This window comes from Harpia harpyja, chromosome 7 (genome assembly GCF_026419915.1).
Source record: "Harpia harpyja isolate bHarHar1 chromosome 7, bHarHar1 primary haplotype, whole genome shotgun sequence".
In the NCBI taxonomy this organism is placed as follows: domain Eukaryota; kingdom Metazoa; phylum Chordata; class Aves; order Accipitriformes; family Accipitridae; genus Harpia; species Harpia harpyja.
In genome coordinates this window covers 31,680,791-31,702,886 of record NC_068946.1, presented here as the reverse complement: position 1 = coordinate 31,702,886, position 22,096 = coordinate 31,680,791, and the positions used below count along the sequence as shown (strand labels likewise).

Sequence of the window (22,096 nt, the reverse complement as noted above, 5' to 3'; positions counted from 1 at the left end):
CAAGAAGGATACAAAACTGTTTAAAAAAAAAGATGCTACCCTTCTAAATAAGTAACCTTATAAATTGTGTAATGTCACATAGTGGCTGGCTTAATACCATAAAGCTTTGTTTGTAATGCAGTTCTCTTCAACAGGGTGACACAGACTTATGATGCAGGTGCATGTGTCTACTTCTACTTTGCCTTTAACTACAGAGGAATTAGTGATCCTATTCATGTCTATGAACAAATTGAGGTAATGTATATAAGAGCAATAGTTAAGGGGGAGGGGGAGAAGCTGATGTCCCATAATATATGTTGAACCTATTGGCCAAGCTAAGTGAATGTTGCAGGGAAGATCTCAAAAGTCTGTTCATAAAGCTTTGATCGTTAGCAGCTAGGGAAAGAGGTGTGTGCTAATAGTGCACCAAGTAGATGAAAGACTACCAGGTGACTATTTCAGACATCAGTAAATGAATACTTATGACTAAAGTATAGGAAAGCTTGAACTGGAGTTTTTTCTTGGTTGGCAGAAACTATCAACCATAAAACCCAAATCCATAGGAAACAAGACTTCGTTAGTTCCATTTTTTACAAAGCTACTTCTTTCACTTAATACTCAATTAGTCTTTAAAATACATGGTAAAACTATCAAGTTCATACTCTATTAATAGTGCTGCATAATGAATGTGAGGGTGTCTTTCGTGCTATTTCAGAGAATTAACTGCTGTGATTATTTCTGTTTAGGCCTAGATAAGCGCTGGTCTAAGTCTGCTGTGTTAGACCAGTTGTAAGCTGCTTCAATATTTACCAAAAAGCTCTGGAATAACTCTGCTTTAACACTTTGGCTGGTGAAACAATATACTTACCTAGTTAGGGGAAACCAAAATCCTTGTTACCTTAAAGATGTAATACTTAAGACATAGAAGGACTATGGCCAAACTACTTTTCATTCTACCTTTTGATTCATATGCTCAAACTTCAGCACTAGAAAATTGCTAATAGGACTGTGGAGAAATTGTCTATATTTGTAACTAGGGTATCATTCTTCTCATACTTATTCTTTAGAAATTTCTCTTGAACTTGTCAAGTGGATGCAAAGCTTTACCTACAAGTTCTGAGGCTTCTGGGCTGTTGAATCTAGGGCATTGGAGAATGTAATACTTGAATGCTTATTTAATGAAACTTTATTAATACTTAAATATTACCATTTATTGGAATTGGTTAGCAGTGTGATCACCTGGATGCATGTCTTCTGTTGTAGGTGACTAAAATTAACCTAACAAAGTGAGTTTGCCAACCAAGTATATGCACTCTGTGGTAGACTGAAAAAATACCTAACTGCATAGGTCTGGTTATATACATTATTCCTAAAAAAGGTACACTTTTCTGAAAAAACATTTAGTGCTTGTGCTTAGGAAAGCTTTCTTTGTTATGCCTTCTAAGCTGTCTGACTATTTGTTATCAGAGCTGGATGAGAAAGAAGATTCTAGAGCTTGAAAGTGTTCATATATTTCTTAACATAAAAATCTAAATTTTGTTTTCTGCCACAAACTTCACCTGTGAAAGGGTTGTCAGTTTTAAAGTACCTCACTTCCTTGACCAGAATCTTGGAGATCTGGGTCTTAATTCTGGTCTGAATAAGGATCTTGAATTGCTCTGGGGAGCCTGTTTTCAAACTTTTTTTATTGCAATTTCCTTTTCAGTAGGCACTTAACCATCTTCCAGATGAGCATCCCAGCCACTAGACTACTTTAGTTTCAGTAAGGGTGAAGTGATCCAGAATATTCCATTCTAGAATAATAGATTTGTTGTAGCAGATGCCATTTGAAATGTCTTGGCTTTAATAATGTTTGTTTGGAAAATCCCCACTTATATTTATCTGTAGACTTGAGCTAAAATGTTTACCTGTATTGTGAACCATAATTACTTCTGAAACTTTGTACGCCTGTGTAAATGAGTATGATGGCAAAACATTTCACTAAACCCAAAAATCTTGTGTATTTGCTGTTGAGTAAATACCTTATCTTTCTAATTTAGAGGGCTGCTAGAGAAGAAATACTTGCCAATGGAGGAAGTCTGTCACATCACCATGGAGGTAATGTTCTCAGTCTAATATTAATCTCTTTGATACTGCTAAATATTCATAAGTACATAAAATAGTTTGTAATAGAACTTCGAAAAATATTTCACAGGCATTAACTGAAATTGCTGGGGGGAGGATCTCCTGGCATTCTTTCTAAAAACTTCTCACCCCTTTGCTAGACTTTCAGGGGAAGGGTCCCTAGACCTGGTTTGCTTGATGTCAAGTCATACAATGTGGTGTATTTGAGCACCAGCTTCAAATCTTTGATAGGCTGGCTGAGAACCTGAAGATGTAGTTGATCAGTTTGTCTTAAGCAACTTCTACTGAACTTTGTGCAGAGGTATATTCAGTTACAGAGACCTCAAATGGGAGTTTAACAGTTTTAAGACACTTTAGTGTCCCTTGTGGCTAAGTGAATGCTGTTAGCACTAATTCCAGAGCATTTAGTGAAGGTATCTGCGTAAGAGCTAGTGACTTTAAGCTGGGCTGTGTTGCAGTCTACCATTTGTTGCATAATTGATGTTACGTAAGTATTGATATTACTGGCTTGATGTCTGCCAACTCCTGATCATTCAGTTTCCTCTCTTGGAGTTTGGGAATTACTTGTCCTGAGTTACTAGCTGCTTTGCAAGTTATTTTGTGCTTTAATATTAAGAACCAATGTAATGTGTAAGTGATAGTTCATATACCTGATGCTTTACATATGCTTTTCCCACATATTCAGATAGCCTAACTTGATTGCATGTGTCCTATATAATGCTGTAAACTCAGATGTCAGGAAGACTTGTTGTGAAGTCAGTTTGATTTGTGCAGCTAAGTTCTTGAAACTGGTTAACTTAATGTGTTTCTTCTCTGTACTCTCCTGGGGCATTGTCTGGCCACAAAAATAAGAGTAAAGAGGAAGTCTAATGGTTTAAAACTAGATAAAAAATTTTGTAGTTCTAAAAGCTTTGTGTGGGAAAAATGGCAGGGCAGGACCTGTGCTTTAAAACATGTTTGGTGACTTCCTGGACTTGAAACTTTTAGCTAGGGCTATTTTCAGGCATCTAGCTTTGTGATAGAAACTGAAATGGACTCTGCTTTAGCAATATCAGGATACTGAAAGATGTGTAGGTGATGATAACATGAGTGAAAACGGTTCTAGTATTTTTTGTTTAATATGCTCTTATTGTCCTCTGATTAGATCTTTAATATAGTAGTATAGTGGACCAGTCAATTCTTGCACATAGGATGTGGAATTACCCCCTTGATGTACTATTGTGCTCTTCCCTGCTGTGGCAGCTGTATTTTACTGTGACTAGCATTTCATCCATTAACTTGCATGCAGCTGGAGCTTGTCACATGTTTGGATGTATTTGCCCTCACCATATGAAACCTTGCTTACAGCATATGTTGAACAAGAAAAGAAAAATTATGTAGTATTTTCAATCCCTTGCACACTTGAACTTTCTGACTCCACAGATATGGAAAACTTGGTTTCTGTTAGACTTCTTATGCTTCTGTTGTATGCATGATTGCTTCTTATATTGATAAATATTTTTTGCTTTGAGTGTTTTTGTCTGGCAGTTCATTGTGTATGATAATCAAGATTCATTTTTTCCAGTGCTTAGTAGATGTGCTGCTGAGAATTAGCCTAATAGTATCAGTTTTATTTACTGACCTTCAGGCCTTGTCACTCTTAGCACTGCTAAGACTGGTCTATCATGTGGGGTGGAAGAAAATACTGGTGCAATTTCTTTTAGTATTTGTCTTGTAATTGTGATTAATAACAGTTGTTTTCACTATCTGGAAACAGACAGGCTGGTTTGTCTGCCTACAATCACACTTTGATAAATGGAGCTATTTTAACTCTGGTTTTGTGTATCAAAGAAAACAGATGTAGTCTGGGACTTGAGGCTATAGGAAATACAAAGCCTGCTTAAGTCAATCTTCATTCACTCCTTGAGTGAAGGAGTGGTCATATATGATACTTTGAGATGTGGAAAGCTTTAAATTACTCTATATCTGGGGAAGTATTAACTGCAGGTAGACATATAGCTACAATCTACAGTGAGACCTGAAATCATGACAGTTTTAATTTTATGAAGAGTAACTTCAGAAGGACATCAGTTTGGAATCTATTTTAATCTCAATATCTCTTCTCTCCTCCCCTCTCTTCAGGCTAATGAAAAATATTGTAACTTTTAGGCAGACTCAGTAAAGGTAGCAATACTGTGAGAAGATCTCCCCCAATGACTTTTGAGACTTAAAACTTGTAAGAAGCATAACTTTTAATTTGTTAATGGATTACATAAAAGATTACACCTTGCAATATGTAAGAACAACATTTCAAGAAAGAAATTGCAGAAGTGTATCAATACCAGCCTTGTACAGCAAGCATCTCATGGACACAAGAAGCTGTAGCAAAGGCAGACATAAACATCTGTGTAATTAATTTATCCTTTCAGTGTAACAGTTACTTGTATTTTTGGGTAGAATATCTGGATTTTTTTGTTTTTATAAATCTGGGTATCATTTCTATGATACTGCAACTTAAATGACTTTGTCCTTTTAATCAAATTCTCTTCTTGAAGTCTTTCTCACTCTTGACTTTCAAATATTTAAATCCAGTTGGTAAGTGTCAGGAACAGTTTTCCTACTTTAATGTTAGTATTTAACACTTGTGTCCTGGTTTCAGCTGGGATAGAGTTAACTGTCTTCCTAGTAGCTGGTACAGTGCTATGTTTTGAGTTCAGTATGTGAAGAATGTTGATAACACTGATGTTTTCAGTTGTTGCTCAGTAGTGTTTAGACTAATGTCAAGGATTTTTCAGCTTCTCATGCCCAGCCAGTGAGAAAGCTGGAGGGGCACAAGAAGTTGGCACAGGACACAGCCAGGGCACCTGACCCAAACTGGCCAACGGTGTATTCCATACCATGTGACGTCCCATCCAGTTTAGGAACGGGGAAGTGGGAGGGGGCAGGGATTCACCGCTCGGGGACTGGCTGGGTGTCGGTCGGCGGGTGGTGAGCAATTGCACTGTGCATCATTTGTACATTCCAATCCTTTCATTATTGCTGTTGTCATTTTATTAGTGTTATCATTATCATTATTAGTTTCTTCTTTTCTGTTCTATTAAACCGTTCTTATCTCAACCCACGGGTTTTGCTTCTTTTCCCGATTTTCTCCCCCATCCCACTGAGTGGGGGGGAGTGAGTGAGCGGCTGCGTGGTGTTTAGTTGCTGGCTGGGGTTAAACCACGACAGTCCTTTTTGGCGCCCAACGTGGGGCACGAAGGGTTGAGATAACGACAAACCTGACCAGAGCTTGTTAAAACAAATTTGTTATAAGCATTCATTATATCGGTCTAATAGTCGCTGGTCATTATGTTGATTTATGTGTTCTTAGAGTTGTTGCTCTGGTTTTTAAAGTTCTGTTATGTATCACCTCGCTTGCTGTATGTAGTCCCTCTTCTGCTGCTTATCATCCGTGGGAGGTGGATTAAGGTTTTCGCTTTGATGTATTGTATAACACTGGTTTATGGTATGATAAAGTCGTCAGCTGTGGGATTAATCCGGTACTTGCACCCAGCATTGTCACCTTTATACTGTGGAAGCCATCTGTGGGAAACTATTAATAATTATACCATTTACCTTTCCTCCTTGGAAAACCAGTCTATGGGTGGGATACCTTTCTTCCCCTCTCCTTTCTCCTTCAGTCCAGTTACAATGGTGTTTGAGAATTTTGAAAAATTTGAATACTCTTGGGATGTTGGGACCAGCACGGTCCTAGCCCTACTGCTAGGAATTAGCATGCTTCTGAATGTGGTCCAGCTCTCGTTTAAGGTTAAACAACTATTTAAGAAAATCACCCAGAGATCTGCCCCAAGGCTGGATAATTATGAGTGGCAGGGTGTGTGGGGTAGTATGGGCAAGTACCTAGAAAAGTGGGCACCTCCAATGTTTTGGAAATTCACCCCTGAACAAGTGCAGAATCCAGAAGAACTAGTAAAATATTTGGAAAAGGTATGCTGTCACCCCGGCAGCTCCAGAGAGATACAAATTACTGCAACGTGCTGGGGCCTGGCCCATGCCTATCGAGCCCTGTTCGACACCACTCAGTACCCTCAAGGGGAAGAGAAGGTCTCTGGACCTAACAACAAAACGATGAGCACTGCGGTCACTCAAACCTCGGCAACGGGCACTGCGGCCCCTCCAGCCCCGGCAACGAGCACTGTGGCTACCCAAACCTCAGCGACAGGCACTGCAGCCCCTCCAGCCTCGGCAATGAGCACGGCAGCTACCCAAACCTTGGCAACAGACACTGCGGTTATCCAAGACCCAGCGAGCGGTACTGCAACTGAACCAGGGGACCAAACTGCACCAGTATCAGTTGCCCCCGTACAGAAAAAGAAATATACAAAAAAATCAGTTCGCTTAGCGAAGGATGAAGGCGAACCAGGGTCATCACGGGAACAGGAGGAAGAGGCAGAACCAGAGGTAATAACCCGGTCCCTATCCTTGAGTGAGCTGCGGGATATGCGAAAAGATTTTGGCCGCCGTATAGGTGAGCATATTATCACCTGGCTCCTCCGATGCTGGGACAATGGGGCTAATAGCTTGGAATTAGAAGGTAGGGAAGCCAAGCAACTGGGATCGCTTGCCAGGGAAGGTGGCATTGACAAGGCAATTGGAAGAGGGACACAAGCCATTAGCCTCTGGAGGCGACTCCTGTCAAGTGTGAAGGAAAGGTACCCCTTTAAGGAAGATGTTATATGTCAATCAAGCAAGTGGACAACCATGGAAAAAGGTATCCAATATCTGAGGGAATTAGCTGTGCTAGAGACAATTCATCATGATCCGGACAACCCACAATTACCCAAAGATCCAGACGAAGTCCAATGCACACGACCCATGTGGTGGAAGTTTGTACGGAGCGCACCATCGTCCTATGCCAACTCACTGGCAATAATGACCTGGAAAGACGAAGAGGCACCGACAGTGGATGAAGTGGCTCGCCAACTCCGTCAATACGAAGAAAATCTCTCCTCCTCCCTACAAGCCTGCATTTCGGCTGTGGAGAAGCTGTCCGAGGATTTCCAGCAATTCAAAGAGGAGATGTCCTGTTGCCCACCTGTAAGGACCAATGTCTCAGCTATTAGGAGTGAGCGCTCCTCTGCCCAAGAGAGAGAATATAGAAGGTACACACCGCGAGGTGCCCTGTGGTTTTACTTATGTGATCATGGAGAGGACATGAGGAAATGGGATGGAAAACCTACCTCGGTCCTAAATGCACGGGTACGTGAGCTGCGAGGAAAAAACACCACAAAAGGGGATTCTACCAGGAAAAATGCCGCTCCGGTTTCCAAACAGAGTAGAAGGGCTGATCTTATTTCTGATCCTCTTGAAGGGACTTCTGAGCCAATTTTACGAGAAGTGAATACTGGATACTCTGACCGGAATTAGAGGGGCCCTGCCTCCAGCCAGGTGGAGGAAAGGGATAACCGGGTCTATTGGACTGTGTGGATTCGATGGCCTGGCACGTTAGACCCACAGGAGTATAAGGCTCTAGTAGACACCGGCGCACAGTGTACTTTAATGCCATCAAGTTATGAAGGGGCAGAACCCATTTCTATTTCTGGTGTGACAGGGGGATCCCAAGACTTAACTGTATTGGAAGCTGAAGTAAGTCTAACTGGGAATGAATGGCAGAAACACCCCATTGTGACTGGTCCAGAGGCTCCGTGCATCCTTGGCATAGACTATCTCAGGAGAGGGTATTTTAAGGACCCAAAGGGGTATCGATGGGCTTTTGGTATAGCTGCCTTGGAGACGGAGGGCACGGAACAGCTGTCTACCCTGCCTGGTCTCTCTCAAGACCCTTCGATTGTGGGGTTGCTGAGGGTTGAAGAACAACAAGTACCAATTGCTACCACGACGGTGCACCGGCGGCAATATCGCACCAACCGAGACTCTCTGATTCCCATCCACAAGTTGATTCGCCAGCTGGAGAGCCAAGGAGTGATCAGCAAAACTCGCTCACCTTTTAATAGTCCCATATGGCCCGTGCGAAAGTCTAATGGGGAGTGGAGACTAACAGTTGACTATCGCGGCCTGAATGAAGTTACGCCACCGCTGAGTGCTGCCGTTCCAGATATGCTAGAACTTCAATACGAACTAGAGTCAAAGGCAGCCAAGTGGTATGCTACAATTGACATTGCTAATGCGTTTTTCTCAATCCCTCTGGCAGCAGAGTGTCGTCCACAATTTGCCTTTACTTGGAGGGGTGTCCAGTACACTTGGAATCGATTGCCCCAGGGGTGGAAACACAGCCCCACTATTTGCCATGGACTAATCCAGACTGCACTGGAAAAAGGTGAAGCTCCGGAACACCTGCAATACATTGATGACATCATCGTATGGGGCAACATGGCAGAAGAAGTCTTTGAGAAAGGGAAGAAAATAATCCAAATCCTTCTGAAAGCCGGTTTTGCCATAAAAGAAAGTAAGGTCAAGGGACCTGCACGGGAGATCCAGTTTTTAGGAATAAAATGGCAAGATGGGCGTCGTCAGATCCCAATGGATGTGATTAACAAAATAGCAGCTATGTCTCCACCAACTAATAAAAAGGAAACACAGGCCTTCTTAGGTGTCGTGGGCTTTTGGAGAATGCATATTCCAAATTACAGTCTGATTGTAAGCCCTCTCTATCAAGTGACCCGAAAGAAGAATGATTTTCAATGGGGCCCTGAGCAACAACAAGCCTTTGAACAAATTAAGAGGGAGATTGTTCACGCAGTAGCCCTTGGACCAGTCCGGACAGGACAAGATGTTAAAAATGTGCTCTATACTGCAGCTGGGGAGAATGGCCCTACCTGGAGCCTCTGGCAGAAAGCACCTGGGGAGACCCGAGGCCGACCCCTGGGGTTTTGGAGTCGAGGATATCGGGGATCCGAAGCTCGCTATACTCCAACTGAAAAAGAGATATTGGCAGCATATGAAGGAGTTCAAGCTGCCTCAGAAGTTGTTGGTACTGAAACACAGCTCCTCTTAGCACCCCGACTGCCAGTGCTGGGCTGGATGTTCAAAGGGAGGGTCTCCTCTACACATCACGCGACTGATGCCACGTGTGATCAGTGCAATCCACTTACTCCACAACGGGCTCGCATAGGAAACCCCAGTCGCCCAGGAATTTTGGAAGTGATCACGGACTGGCCAGAAGGCAAAGATTTTGGAATGTCGCCAGAGGAGGAGGTGGCACGTGCTGAAGAGGCCCTGCTGTATAATAAACTGCCAGAAAATGAGAGGCAATATGCCCTGTTCACTGACGGATCCTGTCGCATCGTGGGAAAGCATCGGAGGTGGAAAGCTGCCGTATGGAGTCCTACACGACAAGTTGCAGAAACTGCTGAAGGAGAAGGTGAATCGAGTCAGTTTGCAGAGGTGAAAGCCATCCAGCTAGTGTTAGATATTGCTGAAAGAGAGAAGTGGCCAGTGCTCTATCTCTATACTGACTCATGGATGGTGGCAAATGCCCTATGGGGGTGGCTACAGCAATGGAAGCAGAGCAACTGGCAGCGCAGAGGTAAACCCATCTGGGCTGCCGCACTGTGGCAAGATATTGCATCCCGGCTAGAGAATCTGGTTGTAAAAGTACGTCATGTAGATGCTCACATACCCAAGAGTCGGGCCACTGAAGAACATCAAAACAACCAACAGGTGGATCAGGCTGCCAAGATTGAAGTGTCTCAGGTGGACCTGGACTGGCAACATAAGGGTGAGCTATTTATGGCTCGGTGGGCCCATGATGCTTCAGGCCATCAGGGAAGAGATGCAACATATAGATGGGCTCGTGACTGAGGGGTGGACTTGACCATGGGCACTATTGCACAGGTTATCCATGAATGTGAAACATGTGCTGCAATTAAGCAAGCCAAACGGTTAAAGCCCCTGTGGTATGGAGGGCGATGGCTGAAATATAAATATGGAGAAGCCTGGCAGATTGACTATATCACACTCCCACAAACTCGCCAAGGCAAGCGCTATGTGCTCACGATGGTGGAAGCAACCACTGGGTGGCTGGAAACATATTCTGTGCCCCATGCCACCGCCCGGAACACTATCCTGGGCCTAGAAAAGCAAGTCTTGTGGCGACACGGCACCCCAGAACGAATTGAGTCAGACAACGGGACTCATTTCCGAAACAACCTCATAGACACCTGGGCCAAAGAGCATGGCATTGAGTGGGTGTATCATATCCCCTATCATGCACCAGCCTCTGGGAAAATTGAGCGATACAATGGACTGTTAAAGACTACATTGAGAGCAATGGGGGGTGGAACTTTCAAACATTGGGATACACATTTAGCAAAAGCCACCTGGTTAGTCAACACCAGAGGATCTGCCAATCGGGGTGGCCCTGCCCAGTCGGAATTTTTACATACTGTAGAAGGGGATAAAGTCCCTGTAGTGCACATAAAAAATATGTTAGGGAAGACAGTCTGGGTTACTCCTGCCTCAGGCAAAGGTAAACCCATTCGTGGGATTGCTTTTGCTCAAGGGCCTGGGTGCACTTGGTGGGTGATGCGAAAAGATGGGGAAGTCCGATGTGTGCCTCAAGGGGATTTAATTTTAGGTGAGAACAGCCAGAATTAAACTGCATATTAGTTGCTATATAACCCTGCTACTGTATATTATCCTTACTATAATTATGTGCTATATCCATAGTACTATAGTAAGAATCACTTAGATCAAGCAAGAAAAGAACTGTGATAAAACTGAGCAAAGCGCAGTAGTGATGGAACCAGAACTGACTCCAGCATGCAACAATCCAACGGTGCACACCATCCTCCTGCTGCGCCAAATGTCACCTGCTTGTCACACTGCACTGAAGCCCAATTCTGCTCTACCGACTGAGAGGACTTTGCACCATCCCTCCTGCCCAGAAAGACTGGTATGACAGATGGAGCCCAGAGTCGGAAACTAAATGAACTCAATGAACATTTTATGAACATGACCCATGAACTAAAGGAATGATATCTCTGTGTGTGTATACATATATATATATATCATTGCTCATATGTCTTAAAGGGATGGAAAGGTGATGATTGATCAGAATGTAACTAAAGGTATGGGAACTGTGCATGACGTCAATGGTATAGAATAAGGGGTGGATACTGTCCTGGTTTCAGCTGGGATAGAGTTAACTGTCTTCCTAGTAGCTGGTACAGTGCTATGTTTTGAGTTCAGAGCGAAGAATGTTGATAACACTGATGTTTTCAGTTGTTGCTCAGTAGTGTTTAGACTAATGTCAAGGATTTTTCAGCTTCTCATGCCCAACCAGTGAGAAAGCTGGAGGGGCACAAGGAGTTGGCACAGGACACAGCCAGGGCACCTGACCCAAACTGGCCAACGGGGTATTCCATACCATGTGACGTCCCATCCAGTACAGAAACGGGGAAGTGGGGGGCAGGGATTCGCCGCTCGGGGGACTGGCTGGGTGTCGGTCGGCGGGTGGTGAGCAATTGCACTGTGCATCATTTGTACATTCCAATCCTTTCATTATTGCTGTTGTCATTTTATTAGTGTTATCATTATCATTATTAGTTTCTTCTTTTCTGTTCTATTAAACCGTTCTTATCTCAACCCACGGGTTTTGCTTCTTTTCCCGATTTTCTCCCCCATCCCACTGAGTGGGGGGGAGTGAGTGAGCGGCTGCGTGGTGTTTAGTTGCTGGCTGGGGTTAAACCACGACAACTTGATAATGTTTCTGAATTATGTGAATCTTCTTCTGAATCTACATTTAGGAAGAATCTGAGGCATATGTGTTGCTATAAAAATACACCTAAAATACATAGCTGATCAGATAGGCACTTCTTAATCATGGGGAATTCAGCCGTTCTCCAGTGCATCAGAAATTGATCCTTATAGAGGAGTTTATCAAATCTTTTTTAATGATCCTGGCAGTCTTGTCTAAATGTGATAGGTCTGTTTCTCACTAAATTTGTTGCGAACAAACTGCTGAAAAGCTGCTTAGTGGTTTTAAAGTAGTTTTTAATGTGTGACTTTAAAGTGGTTTCTTATGCTGCCTTTGTCCTTTTTAACTAATGCTATGACATAATCTGTGACTTAGTAAAAGTTTTTGAAAGGTATTCAGGAATTGGGTATCTGAGTTGTAGGAAGTGAAGACAAGGAATGCTATGTGAGATTTTACAGTCTTGATTATAGTTTTCACCTTGCCTTGACTATGTCCTACACTTAGAAAGGGATAGTGCCCATCTTTGAACCCAGCTTTGATCCTTCAGCTTTTCAGGCCACTGAGTATCTTTAGATTTGAGTCATGTAAGTAAGGGTTGCTAGAGCCACAGTTAGCTTCTAGACACTTAGCATTTAAAAAGCAGCATTAGCAATGACAATTTTTTGTAGATACAAGTTTAAGTTTAGATAAATATTCTTCTAATCATTTAGGGCAAGCCCTAAAACCACCTGTATGATGTCATACCTTGCATTCTTGAATTCCTGTTTCATAAAATACATGCTTTTTTGTATACATAAAATAACATGTGCTGAGGAAGTATCAGTAGGTATGACTGCTGTATAAATACAATTATAACCCCTTGGGGTAAGCATCAGAAGGAAGCTGGCTGGATTTGGGCCTGATCCCTTCTATTACCAAGCTAAGCACCCATGTAAAACTAAGGAACAGTGTAAAAATTAATAATAGATTGTCTCCCTGCAGGGAATGTTCTAACTAAAACTGGTTACTTAAGGAAACAATTATCAGCTTGTGGGTTTGAGGAAAATATCCCCATTTAGCCACTTAACATAGTAGAACTAATTTTCTTCTACTTCTTAGATTGACTAGAATAAAGGTTAACCAGGTAGCCCAGGCTCCACAGGTTTAGATATAGTATCAATTCCCTGGCAGTTTATGCAGGAAAACTAAAAAAGGAAGAAAAACCCCAACCCTAAAAAAAAAAAAAACCAAAACCAAAACCAACCCCCCACCCCCCAAACAAAACAAAAAAAACCCCAACAAACCCCCAAACCCCCCATACTTTATTTGCATTCAATTCCATGTTTGACACTGCAATTCATTGCAGTTCTTCGGCATCATTAAGAGGCTGTGGCTTAAGCTATACACTGCAGTAATTAACCCATACAACTACAAAATCGGGAATTATAAAATTCCCTTGTGGGGGGAGTTGAACACATTCTTTTCTCCCATACACAGGAAAACTATCTTACCTGTAAGTTAAGCATTGGAGGCTGATCATACTTTTATCTTAAACCTAGAGGTTGCTCTGCTCATTAGAATGAGTTTAAACTGTGACATATGTCAGACAGAGTAACCTTATGTGAAATAATATATTAATGTAGTTGTATTTTCATCTTTGGTCTGTTGAAAGTCTTAATAGAATAGTCATTTTCAGTGCCTTTTCCACCAAATAAATGAAAAGGACTTTCTGATTCATTAACACATAACTTGAAAGTACTTATGTTGTTTAGATATCAAGTGAAAACGTGCAGGATGTTATGGTATTGGTAAGTGTTAATTATGTAGTAGATTGCAGGTACACTGGTCCAATATATTCCAGCCCTACCACGGTATTAGATTAATGCATTGACCTTTCTCAGTATTGCAGAGTTCTCTCTGGAAGAGTAATAACCTGTTAAGCAATTTCTAAGAGCAGAGAGATGCTTTCTATAGAGACAACCAGCTTCAGGAAGAGCATGCAACAGCTGAAGAGCCCCATCCTTCTTATGACCTGTTACTACTGCTCCTTTTGCAAAGCTGTTGTTCTGTAATAACTACCTCTTGAAGTTGAAAGAGCTGGAGCAGAGGAAGTCTAGAGCCATATGCAGTGCCACTAGAGCCTGTTTCCACTGGGACCACACACTGCTATAAATCTGTTCTGCATGGGTGTAGAGTTATTACTGGGATCCATCAGCTACATTAACTTTCCTTATAAGACTGTTCATGTGTGCCCAAGTACTTCATATTCCAAAAGTGAGAAAACCAATTGCTGCCTGCTGTTTGGTAGCTCCATCCTTAGCAGCCAGATTTTCTGCAGCCATCCAGATGCATTTTCAAAGATGAGCAAGTGTAGGCTTTATGAGCCAGGAGAACTGTACTCCCATTTTATCATCTTTGTGGCCAGCAGCTGTGTGCTGTCCATTTAATGCACTTCGCTTTGAAAAACCATACACATGGGAAACCGTTGTCACTTTTGCCAGAGAATGTTATGTCAGTGCATGTTTGCTTGATTGTTTTTTTTCAAAGGGTGGGTTCTACAGGAGCAGCATAGAGTATGGTTGCACTTCACCAAAGTGTATTTTATTTCCTAATAGATTAAAAGGGCACTGGAAGCATGAACAACTTTTCTAATGAAACCAGCTAAGGGCTGGACCAGCATGCATCAGAACTGGGAAGAAGTTACTTATCCAACTCACGTGGTTTTTTTTCCATACATGGACTATAATGATGATAAAACTTGAAAATACTGAAAAAAAAAAAAAATTGGTGTCGGTCTGTCTTTGAAAGTTGCTACTGAACCAGCTTCTTGGCTTGCTGGTCTGAAGTAATTTGTGTGAAGTAGACTCTTTGCCATGCTAGAGTATTCGTACTCCATGGAATAGGCTGGGCTTCAGATTGAAGACTTTTGGTTTCCTAGCAGTGAATGTTTTAAGGCATTAGACTGCTCAGCACACCTCAGGAACAGGGCACTTGCCACCTGTAAAACTTGAAAACTAATTTTGTCACATTTCATCTTGGATAATCAAGATGCAAGATTAGGTTATCTTCAGAGGAAAAGACGTAAGAAGGAAGGGCTGTATTTGTTTCCAGTTGGGGCAACAATGATTGTGTGTGTAATGGTGTGTATAGGTGAGTTGACAAGTAGTGACTTGTTAAGCTACTACAAATGGATTGTACAACATTATGCTGATTTGAGAACCTTATTAATAATGTAGTGTATAGAATCAGGTGGATTTGATCTCATTTTTTGATTGAGAAAAGTATACTGGGCTGAGAGCCTGTAAGTGGTTGATGCTTGGATAAAATCTGGTTCTGTGCACTCTCATGTCAGTTCTAGATAAATGGCATCATCTAGGCCTAAAACTAAAAGGTCTGCTTTGTCTAGGCTAGAAACGGAAAGGTGGTTTTCTCTAGTCTGTGGTAAGATCAGGCTTAACTGAGACCTCTTATTGTTGGGGAAGTTAAGGCTTCCTTGAGCCAAAAGCTGTTCTTTGGCTAGGCTTAGAGTGGAGTTAAGCAAGTTTGCCACTTGGAATTATTTTTACGTTCATGGTGACAACTTTTACTATTATGTCATTTTCTTCCTCCTTTTCCCTTCTCATCCTTGAAGCTAATTGGATTGTCCTATGGAGGAGGAACAGAATACTCACAGGGCAGCACTAACCTGAAGTGAAACAAACATAAACATTGCTTTTTCTAAGTGGTGCTCATCTGCACAGAGCCTTTTCTTCACTTGGTCTATTTTCCATTTAATCAGATGGACCAGCTTAGAATTCTAAGAGAGATTGCTTCAATGCTTTTTAACTCTAATATGAAAATTTGAGTAGCTGAAAAATCCATGTATGTCTTATTGACATGAACAGTAGGAGCAGGGGCTCAACCTACTGTTATCAAGGGGTTAAAATCTTTTCATTGGACATGTTTGTGAAGGACTACTGGTAACTGTAGTACAGCTTTTTTTCTTTCCAGTTCACTAATCAAATGTATGTTAGATTTATTATTGCAAAAGTATAAACCATAGAAAATTTGACAAGATAGATGTGTAAATTATCACTTTGACAGAACTAATGATGCACTCCAAGCACCTTCTGTTTTCCAGCACTTGGTGAGCGACTTCATTAAATATGCAACGACTGTTTGGTGCTGCTCAGACAGTAGTTCAGTTCCTTGTGGAATTGGATTATTACTGGAGGTGTAAAAGAGGCAGGCATGCTAGCTGTTGGGCATCCTGCTGTGATTCTAATGTGCTCCATCTTGTTGGAGCAGTTGTTTGCAGTCTTTTCAGGACAATTACATCCATAACCACAGGACACATTCACTGAAACTATATTACAGATAACAGTTGAGAATGGTAATGACTGTTCTTCAGCTGCTTGTGTAAGAGCCAGTGTGAGTGACTTGAGGTGATGGTCAAGCCACATCCATGATTCTTTTTTTGCAGCAGTAGTATTAAATTTTCCCCAGGTAAAATTCAACTTACATCAACTTGCTCAGTCGAATTGTAGTGATGGTATATTTACAGATGGGGATTTTTTTCTTGAGCTGGACTGCAAAATGCAACCACAGTTCCTACAACATGACATTCTTTTGTCCTTCAGTTATGATCTTTGCTTTTGACATACATGCTGCTAATAGTTGTTTTCTAGCAAACTGCAAATTTCATTCTTTCTCACATTATTTGCTTTTTCAGTTGGCATTGTGACTAGCTTATATTCCTTAAGGTATAAACAAATATACTCTGTTCTCCAGAGGTGTCCCTGTAATTTATTATTCTGATGACAGTTTGATGGTTACCCTGAGAACAGGGCACAAAAGATGGCTTAAATTTAGTTTCAGATACTCTTAAAGCATCTGTCTCTCAAACCTTTACTATATTGCATCATACTGACAAATGGATTGTGTTTCTGGCTGACAAGTTAAATGCTATAGTGTGTTTAATGAAAAAATGTCCTTTATTTTGAATGATTTGTTAAATCAGAGTTGATGACTTGGTTAATTAGTATGTGAACACTTGGCCATTTAACAGGACTATTGTGAGACTTTAGTGAAATGAGTTCTTAAATGGCTGGTGTGTTAGCTTTGCTTTGTACTTGGTGTATGTTGTGAATATCCATTTTTACAGGGGAAACTAAGCTCTTGTGTAATCGTATGAGCAATTACCAGCCTGTGTAAAAGTTTTTGAATGAAATAAGATATCTTGTTGATTTAAAACTAGGCTTTAAGCCTTCTCCTTAGAAAACCATTTTTTGCTATTTAAACCAATACTGTTTTAAGTTTGTTTGATTATTGAGTTATGTCTTCACTTTAAAGCAGTCAGGAGGTGTGGGGTTCTGCTTTTTAGTAATCTCCTCTACAATTTCCTACTTAAAATTAGTTTGGTGGCTTTTAAAAACTTATTACTGATTCCCTATTTTAATAGAATATGTGATTTCAGCCTAGGCTTCATCTAAATTTCATAGTTTCTAAAGAAAGTAGACAGTGTGGAACACAGTCTTCCTCTGGGAGTATGCTGAGCTTAATGAGCTTGATAGTCTGGTGGGCTCAATAAATCAAATAAAGCAAAACATTTCTCATTTTTGAATAAAAGCATTTATCACACAGTGTTTATTCATTCATGGTCACAAGATTGATTGGCTCCTAGAATCCTGCCATATATTGAAACAGTTTGTTTTTGTTTTTCCAGTAGGCAAATTGCGGAAGCGCTGGATGAAGGAGAGCATCTCTGATGTTGGCCTGGGAATGCTGAGATCTGTTAAAGAATATGTGGACCCCAATAACATCTTTGGAAACAAAAATCTTTTATAAAGCCCTGCACAACACTATGTACTAAAACTTCTTCAAAATTACTGTTGAAACTCCTCCACTTTCATTGTATTGATATCCCAGTAATCAAATATAACATAGACTAAACTTTAAAAACTAGTAACTTACATTGGTTTTTGCCACCCCCTTCCCTGTCCCCCAAATAAAGTGTAAACATCACTGTTAATGTTTATGGATTCTTACTTACAATTCTCTTAAACTCTTAAACAACCCACTGGGCACAAAGTGTATTACCAACTGGGAAATGCAAATTTGGGTTTCCAGGTTTGGTTAGGCAACACAGCTGACAGTATTTTCAATGCTGGATACTGCCAGATGTTTTTTATTAAAGCATTCCCTGCAAGGAGAACAAAGACTGACAACAATGTTTTCTACAGAAGCAGCTGCTCAACCCAGCCTCTTGCTAAAGGAAAGCTGTGAAGAGGCAGATGAGAACACCAAGGAGTACTTCACTATACTGAAGGATTAAGTATGTAACAGACTCATAACCAGTAAATACTTAAAGTACAAATGTAGGCTTTGGTCAGGAGACAATGGAAGTCAAACTACTTCTGAGAACTCAGTAATCTCCCACTGTAGTACTATTGGAAAATCTTATACAATTGAGCTGTTCTGAGTTGTATTTGCATTGCTGGGATAATCTTAAATTAATTGTAGGTCAGTCACTATAAGTTTTGTACAATGGACATTTCTCACTGTATGTTGAAAACGAGTTTGTAACAAAACTTTGTGTTCATCTGTACTTCAGTCCCAGTGTGTATGGTTTTTGCTCCTGTTTTGCAGAGATGCAAAGTATCTTTTTCAGTAAAAAAAAAAAAGTTTTGGCTATTCAAATGAAACTGCCCAGCACTGTCTTTTGAAACAGTCTCAACAGTTTAATAAAACACTTAAGTGGACAACATACTGTGTCATCCTGAAAGTGAGATTTCCCATTTTAGTTTTGTACAGTTTCCTATGGCCTTTATGAATCATTTACTTAACTAGCAGCCACAATTTTAATTGTCCATTGAACTTTAAGAAAATGAAATATTTTCTTGATCAGTATCACATGAGAGTAAGCATTTTTACATTGAAACTTGAATTGTAGTCAGTAAAACAAACTAAAAGTATTTGTCAATACTCATGATCCATTTTTAAGGTGGGTTCTTTTCTTAAAGCAAATTATCCAACTTTTTGATAATTAATGTATATGATTGCATAGGATAGAAAAAATACAGACTATCCTTTGAGGACACTCTCTATCTAGCCAACTGCTTCACAGCTCTGTAGTGTCAGTTTGGACACCTTTTGTATTGGTAGTCCCCTTAAAGAGGAGAAAAAGATAAAATTACTTTGTTATTAAACTATTTTAGAATACTAATTAGCTCTCAGTTTTGGTAATATACCAAAAAGAGTATAAAATGCTTGAAAAATATTGCATATCAGGCAACTTTGAACTTGTTTAAAGATTAATTTCAATTCAATAATTGATCAAAAAACATGAACACTTAAAACATCACTTTAAAATGCATGCTGTCAAGGTACTTAAGGAAAACTTTTTATGATCTGCAGGTCATAAAACAGAATGTTAATGTGATACTTGCAATGCAGCTAGATTTATTTTGAATGGTCGGTCTTTCACAAAATTTCAACATAATCTACTCTCTTGTATTTTTGGTTTTGGCCCCCAGAGTTAATATTTCAGCAGCAACCAAAACAATAGGTGTAGTCTGTTTTAGGAAACTTGAGTCTTCACACTGTGGTTAAGTGTTCCTTAAGTACACAATGGTGTCTCAGTAAAGTGAATCTGTACATGTTTATGCAGGGGTCTTCCTCATCTCACATGCTGTGTGATGGTGACTACATGGCCACAGCTGGCATCTTGCTGATGATTTGTATCACTCTGAAATAGAGACCTTTCTAGGAGTTGGTAAATAAGAAGGGTGTTCATGTGCCTCAGTGAAAGTATGTCTAACTGTGAAGAATCAATTTTGAAGGAAGGTATGTGCAGCCTTTTTGTAGAATGACAGCACAAACGGAACTAAAACAAGTAGTCATTACAGCTCAGTAATACCTGTCTCCTAAGGTGGTGACTTAAAGTACAACACAGCTCTACACCATCCTTCCCAGTTCTTAGTTTTCTGACTATGGTTTCCTCATCCCTTTTTTTGTATTGAAATTACACAGGCAAGAACTCCTTATACTCTCTATTTCTAGCCTTTAAATAGCCACTGGCTTCTGAAGTAATTTAAAATGCAGTAAAGATTTTTACTGCGTGTCAGTTGTCCTATGGGAAGGTGAAATAACAGGCTGTAAGGGTCCCAAAGCAATGTCACTGGATAGCTCTGAGGAAAAGATTAACTACAACTGTAATGGATATTTTTTCCTAATGGCCACCCTGTTGCTGTCTTCCTAAATATTTTTCTATCTTATGGACTGGTCAGAGCTTGGTGAAACTGCCATTGAAACACATGTATTACTGACTGTCTTTAATTTCACATTTAATTTCCTAATGAAAATAGAGAAAAGTGTAATGCAAGTTCAGGAGACCTAGATACACGCAGGTCATTACCCATTTAAAGGAAATCTTCCCTTCTCTGATACTAAAGTCTTCTACCGCTCTTCCTTCTGTATTCTCTACTTTCTTTCAAAAGACTTTACTTCCCATAGCTGCAGCCTGTTCAGAGATGGAGTTTGATCCATGCAGATCAGAAGTGTATCTTGGCATAACACATTACTCTTTCATTTGATTGACTGTTTTGGCCATATGTAAGTTACAAGCAGTTTTAATTAAGCTTGTCGTGACTTCCAGTTACACAGCTTCTGCTCTCTTTGAAGGAGGAAAGGTGCAGAGTGAGTATGGCTTGACTGTGAAATACATTTACACTAAAGAGCCTTCTATAAAAGTTTTGAGGGGAAAGAAGAAAATCTGTTAGAAATTGATCCAGGGTCTAAATCTTACAGTCAAAGAAAAACATGTCTCTTCTTGACTTACAGTATATGGGTTGAGTTAGAGATGTCATCTTTGCCTTACAGCTGTGAACAAAGGCCAGGCCAAATAGTTCTTCCGTAGCAATGTTAATTAACTGAAACCAATTCAAAGGCAGGTATACATTAGCACTGAAATCCAGAAAACACAAATTGCTTCTCAGTCTTGGAAATGTGTGTTTATCAAGGTTGTAATTTAACTTCCTGCAAATAAAGCCAAACAGTATTTGTCATTTTAGTGTGAGATTAACTGTAAAACTTCAGTTGTAATGTTAAGAGATTATAGAACCTTATATTATTAATAAAAAGAAAATGGGCCTAAACCATTATGCGTTTGTGCTGAAACTAAACAAATATATTCTACTAACTTGTCATCTTTGGTTCATTTTAATTTGGTGGTGAATTCTTACCTAAGGAAAACCATTAGGAATGCGTTGGCACTTGCAGAGAGAAATGAGATTGAATTTGTAAATGTATGCTAATAGAAGCTCAGCTTTTGTGTTCCATGTAAACCAAAATAGGAAAATGAGAGAATTTCAGGGAAGGAATGGCAAAACAACACCTGAACACCAGTCTACTCAGTTCAGAAATTTCACCACCTCACTATTCCCTGTTTGGGCAGCGAGGGGACCATGTTCAACTGCTCTTGGAAAGTTTTCTCAGTGTAATACAGGAGCATACCTTGTCTTACTTAGCTTCCCCATGCTTCAAAGGCCTGTTGTATTAAGCTATTGCAACAGGTATATAGTTTCGTGCTGCTGTGCGCATGTCTCACTTAAAACCTCCTTGTTACAGGTCCTGAAATCTGAAAGTTCTACGTGCACGAATGTACTGCGTGTGAGCAGAAGAGGTATTTCTCAGTTATCTGCATCGTTGCTATAAAGCCTTTATGCCCCTTAAGATAAAATGGCTGACATCACATCTTGCTTGAAAGAGCTGTTGAATTGTCTTATGTTAACACAGCTTCTTCAATGCGTATTATTCACAAACTGCAAAAGTCATGGTATGCAGGGGACAGAAGAACTAATGACATGGTTCAATCTGTAGAACTATAACAGTTTCTCAGTATGATCCAAATTCTTTTGTGTGCTTGTTCACAGGAAGGAGAAAACTACCTGACAGTCAAGCATTTTATTTATGTTTCCCTTCTACTAACAGCATAAAAATGGAGTATTTTTATTTAGATCCAGATAGTCTCAATTTGAAGGAGATCTTAGATGATGATATACTTGTCTCAGGATGACAGCCAGATCCCATCAGGGTTCTCTTTGTTTAAATAAGTAAGTTTTATAAAAAGTTGGACTTGAACTCGCAGCTGTGTAAATACTATAGGCTCACTGTTTATGGTTTTGTAGTCCCAACACTGACTCTGAATTCCACATTACCTTTAACATGAATTGATGTCTTTCCCTAGGCTCTTTATGGAGACCAGAATTGGCGGGTAGTTGCTTTGTTCATGTTCAGCTTTAGGGTCTGCTGTGGTGCTCAAAAGCAGAGGTGGTCAAA

The 22,096-nt window shown here is 40.4% G+C and overlaps 1 protein-coding gene across 18 annotated transcripts in view; it reads left to right on the top strand.

Moving 5' to 3' along the window:
- AGPS (alkylglycerone phosphate synthase) overlaps window positions 1–20,913 on the top strand; it is a 99,378-nt gene extending 78,465 nt beyond the window's left edge. For 17 of the 18 annotated variants that reach the window (XM_052793647.1, XM_052793648.1, XM_052793639.1 and 14 more), the window contains 3 exons: window positions 135–234; window positions 2,019–2,076; window positions 17,484–20,913. In XM_052793647.1, the coding sequence (XP_052649607.1) occupies window positions 135–234; window positions 2,019–2,076; window positions 17,484–17,605 (280 nt within the window). In that variant the 3' untranslated portion in view covers window positions 17,606–20,913. The remainder of the gene's footprint in view (window positions 1–134; window positions 235–2,018; window positions 2,077–17,483) is intronic. The other variant, XR_008236138.1, reaches the window with a different exon arrangement.
- The last annotated feature ends 1,183 nt before the right edge of the window (window positions 20,914–22,096 follow it).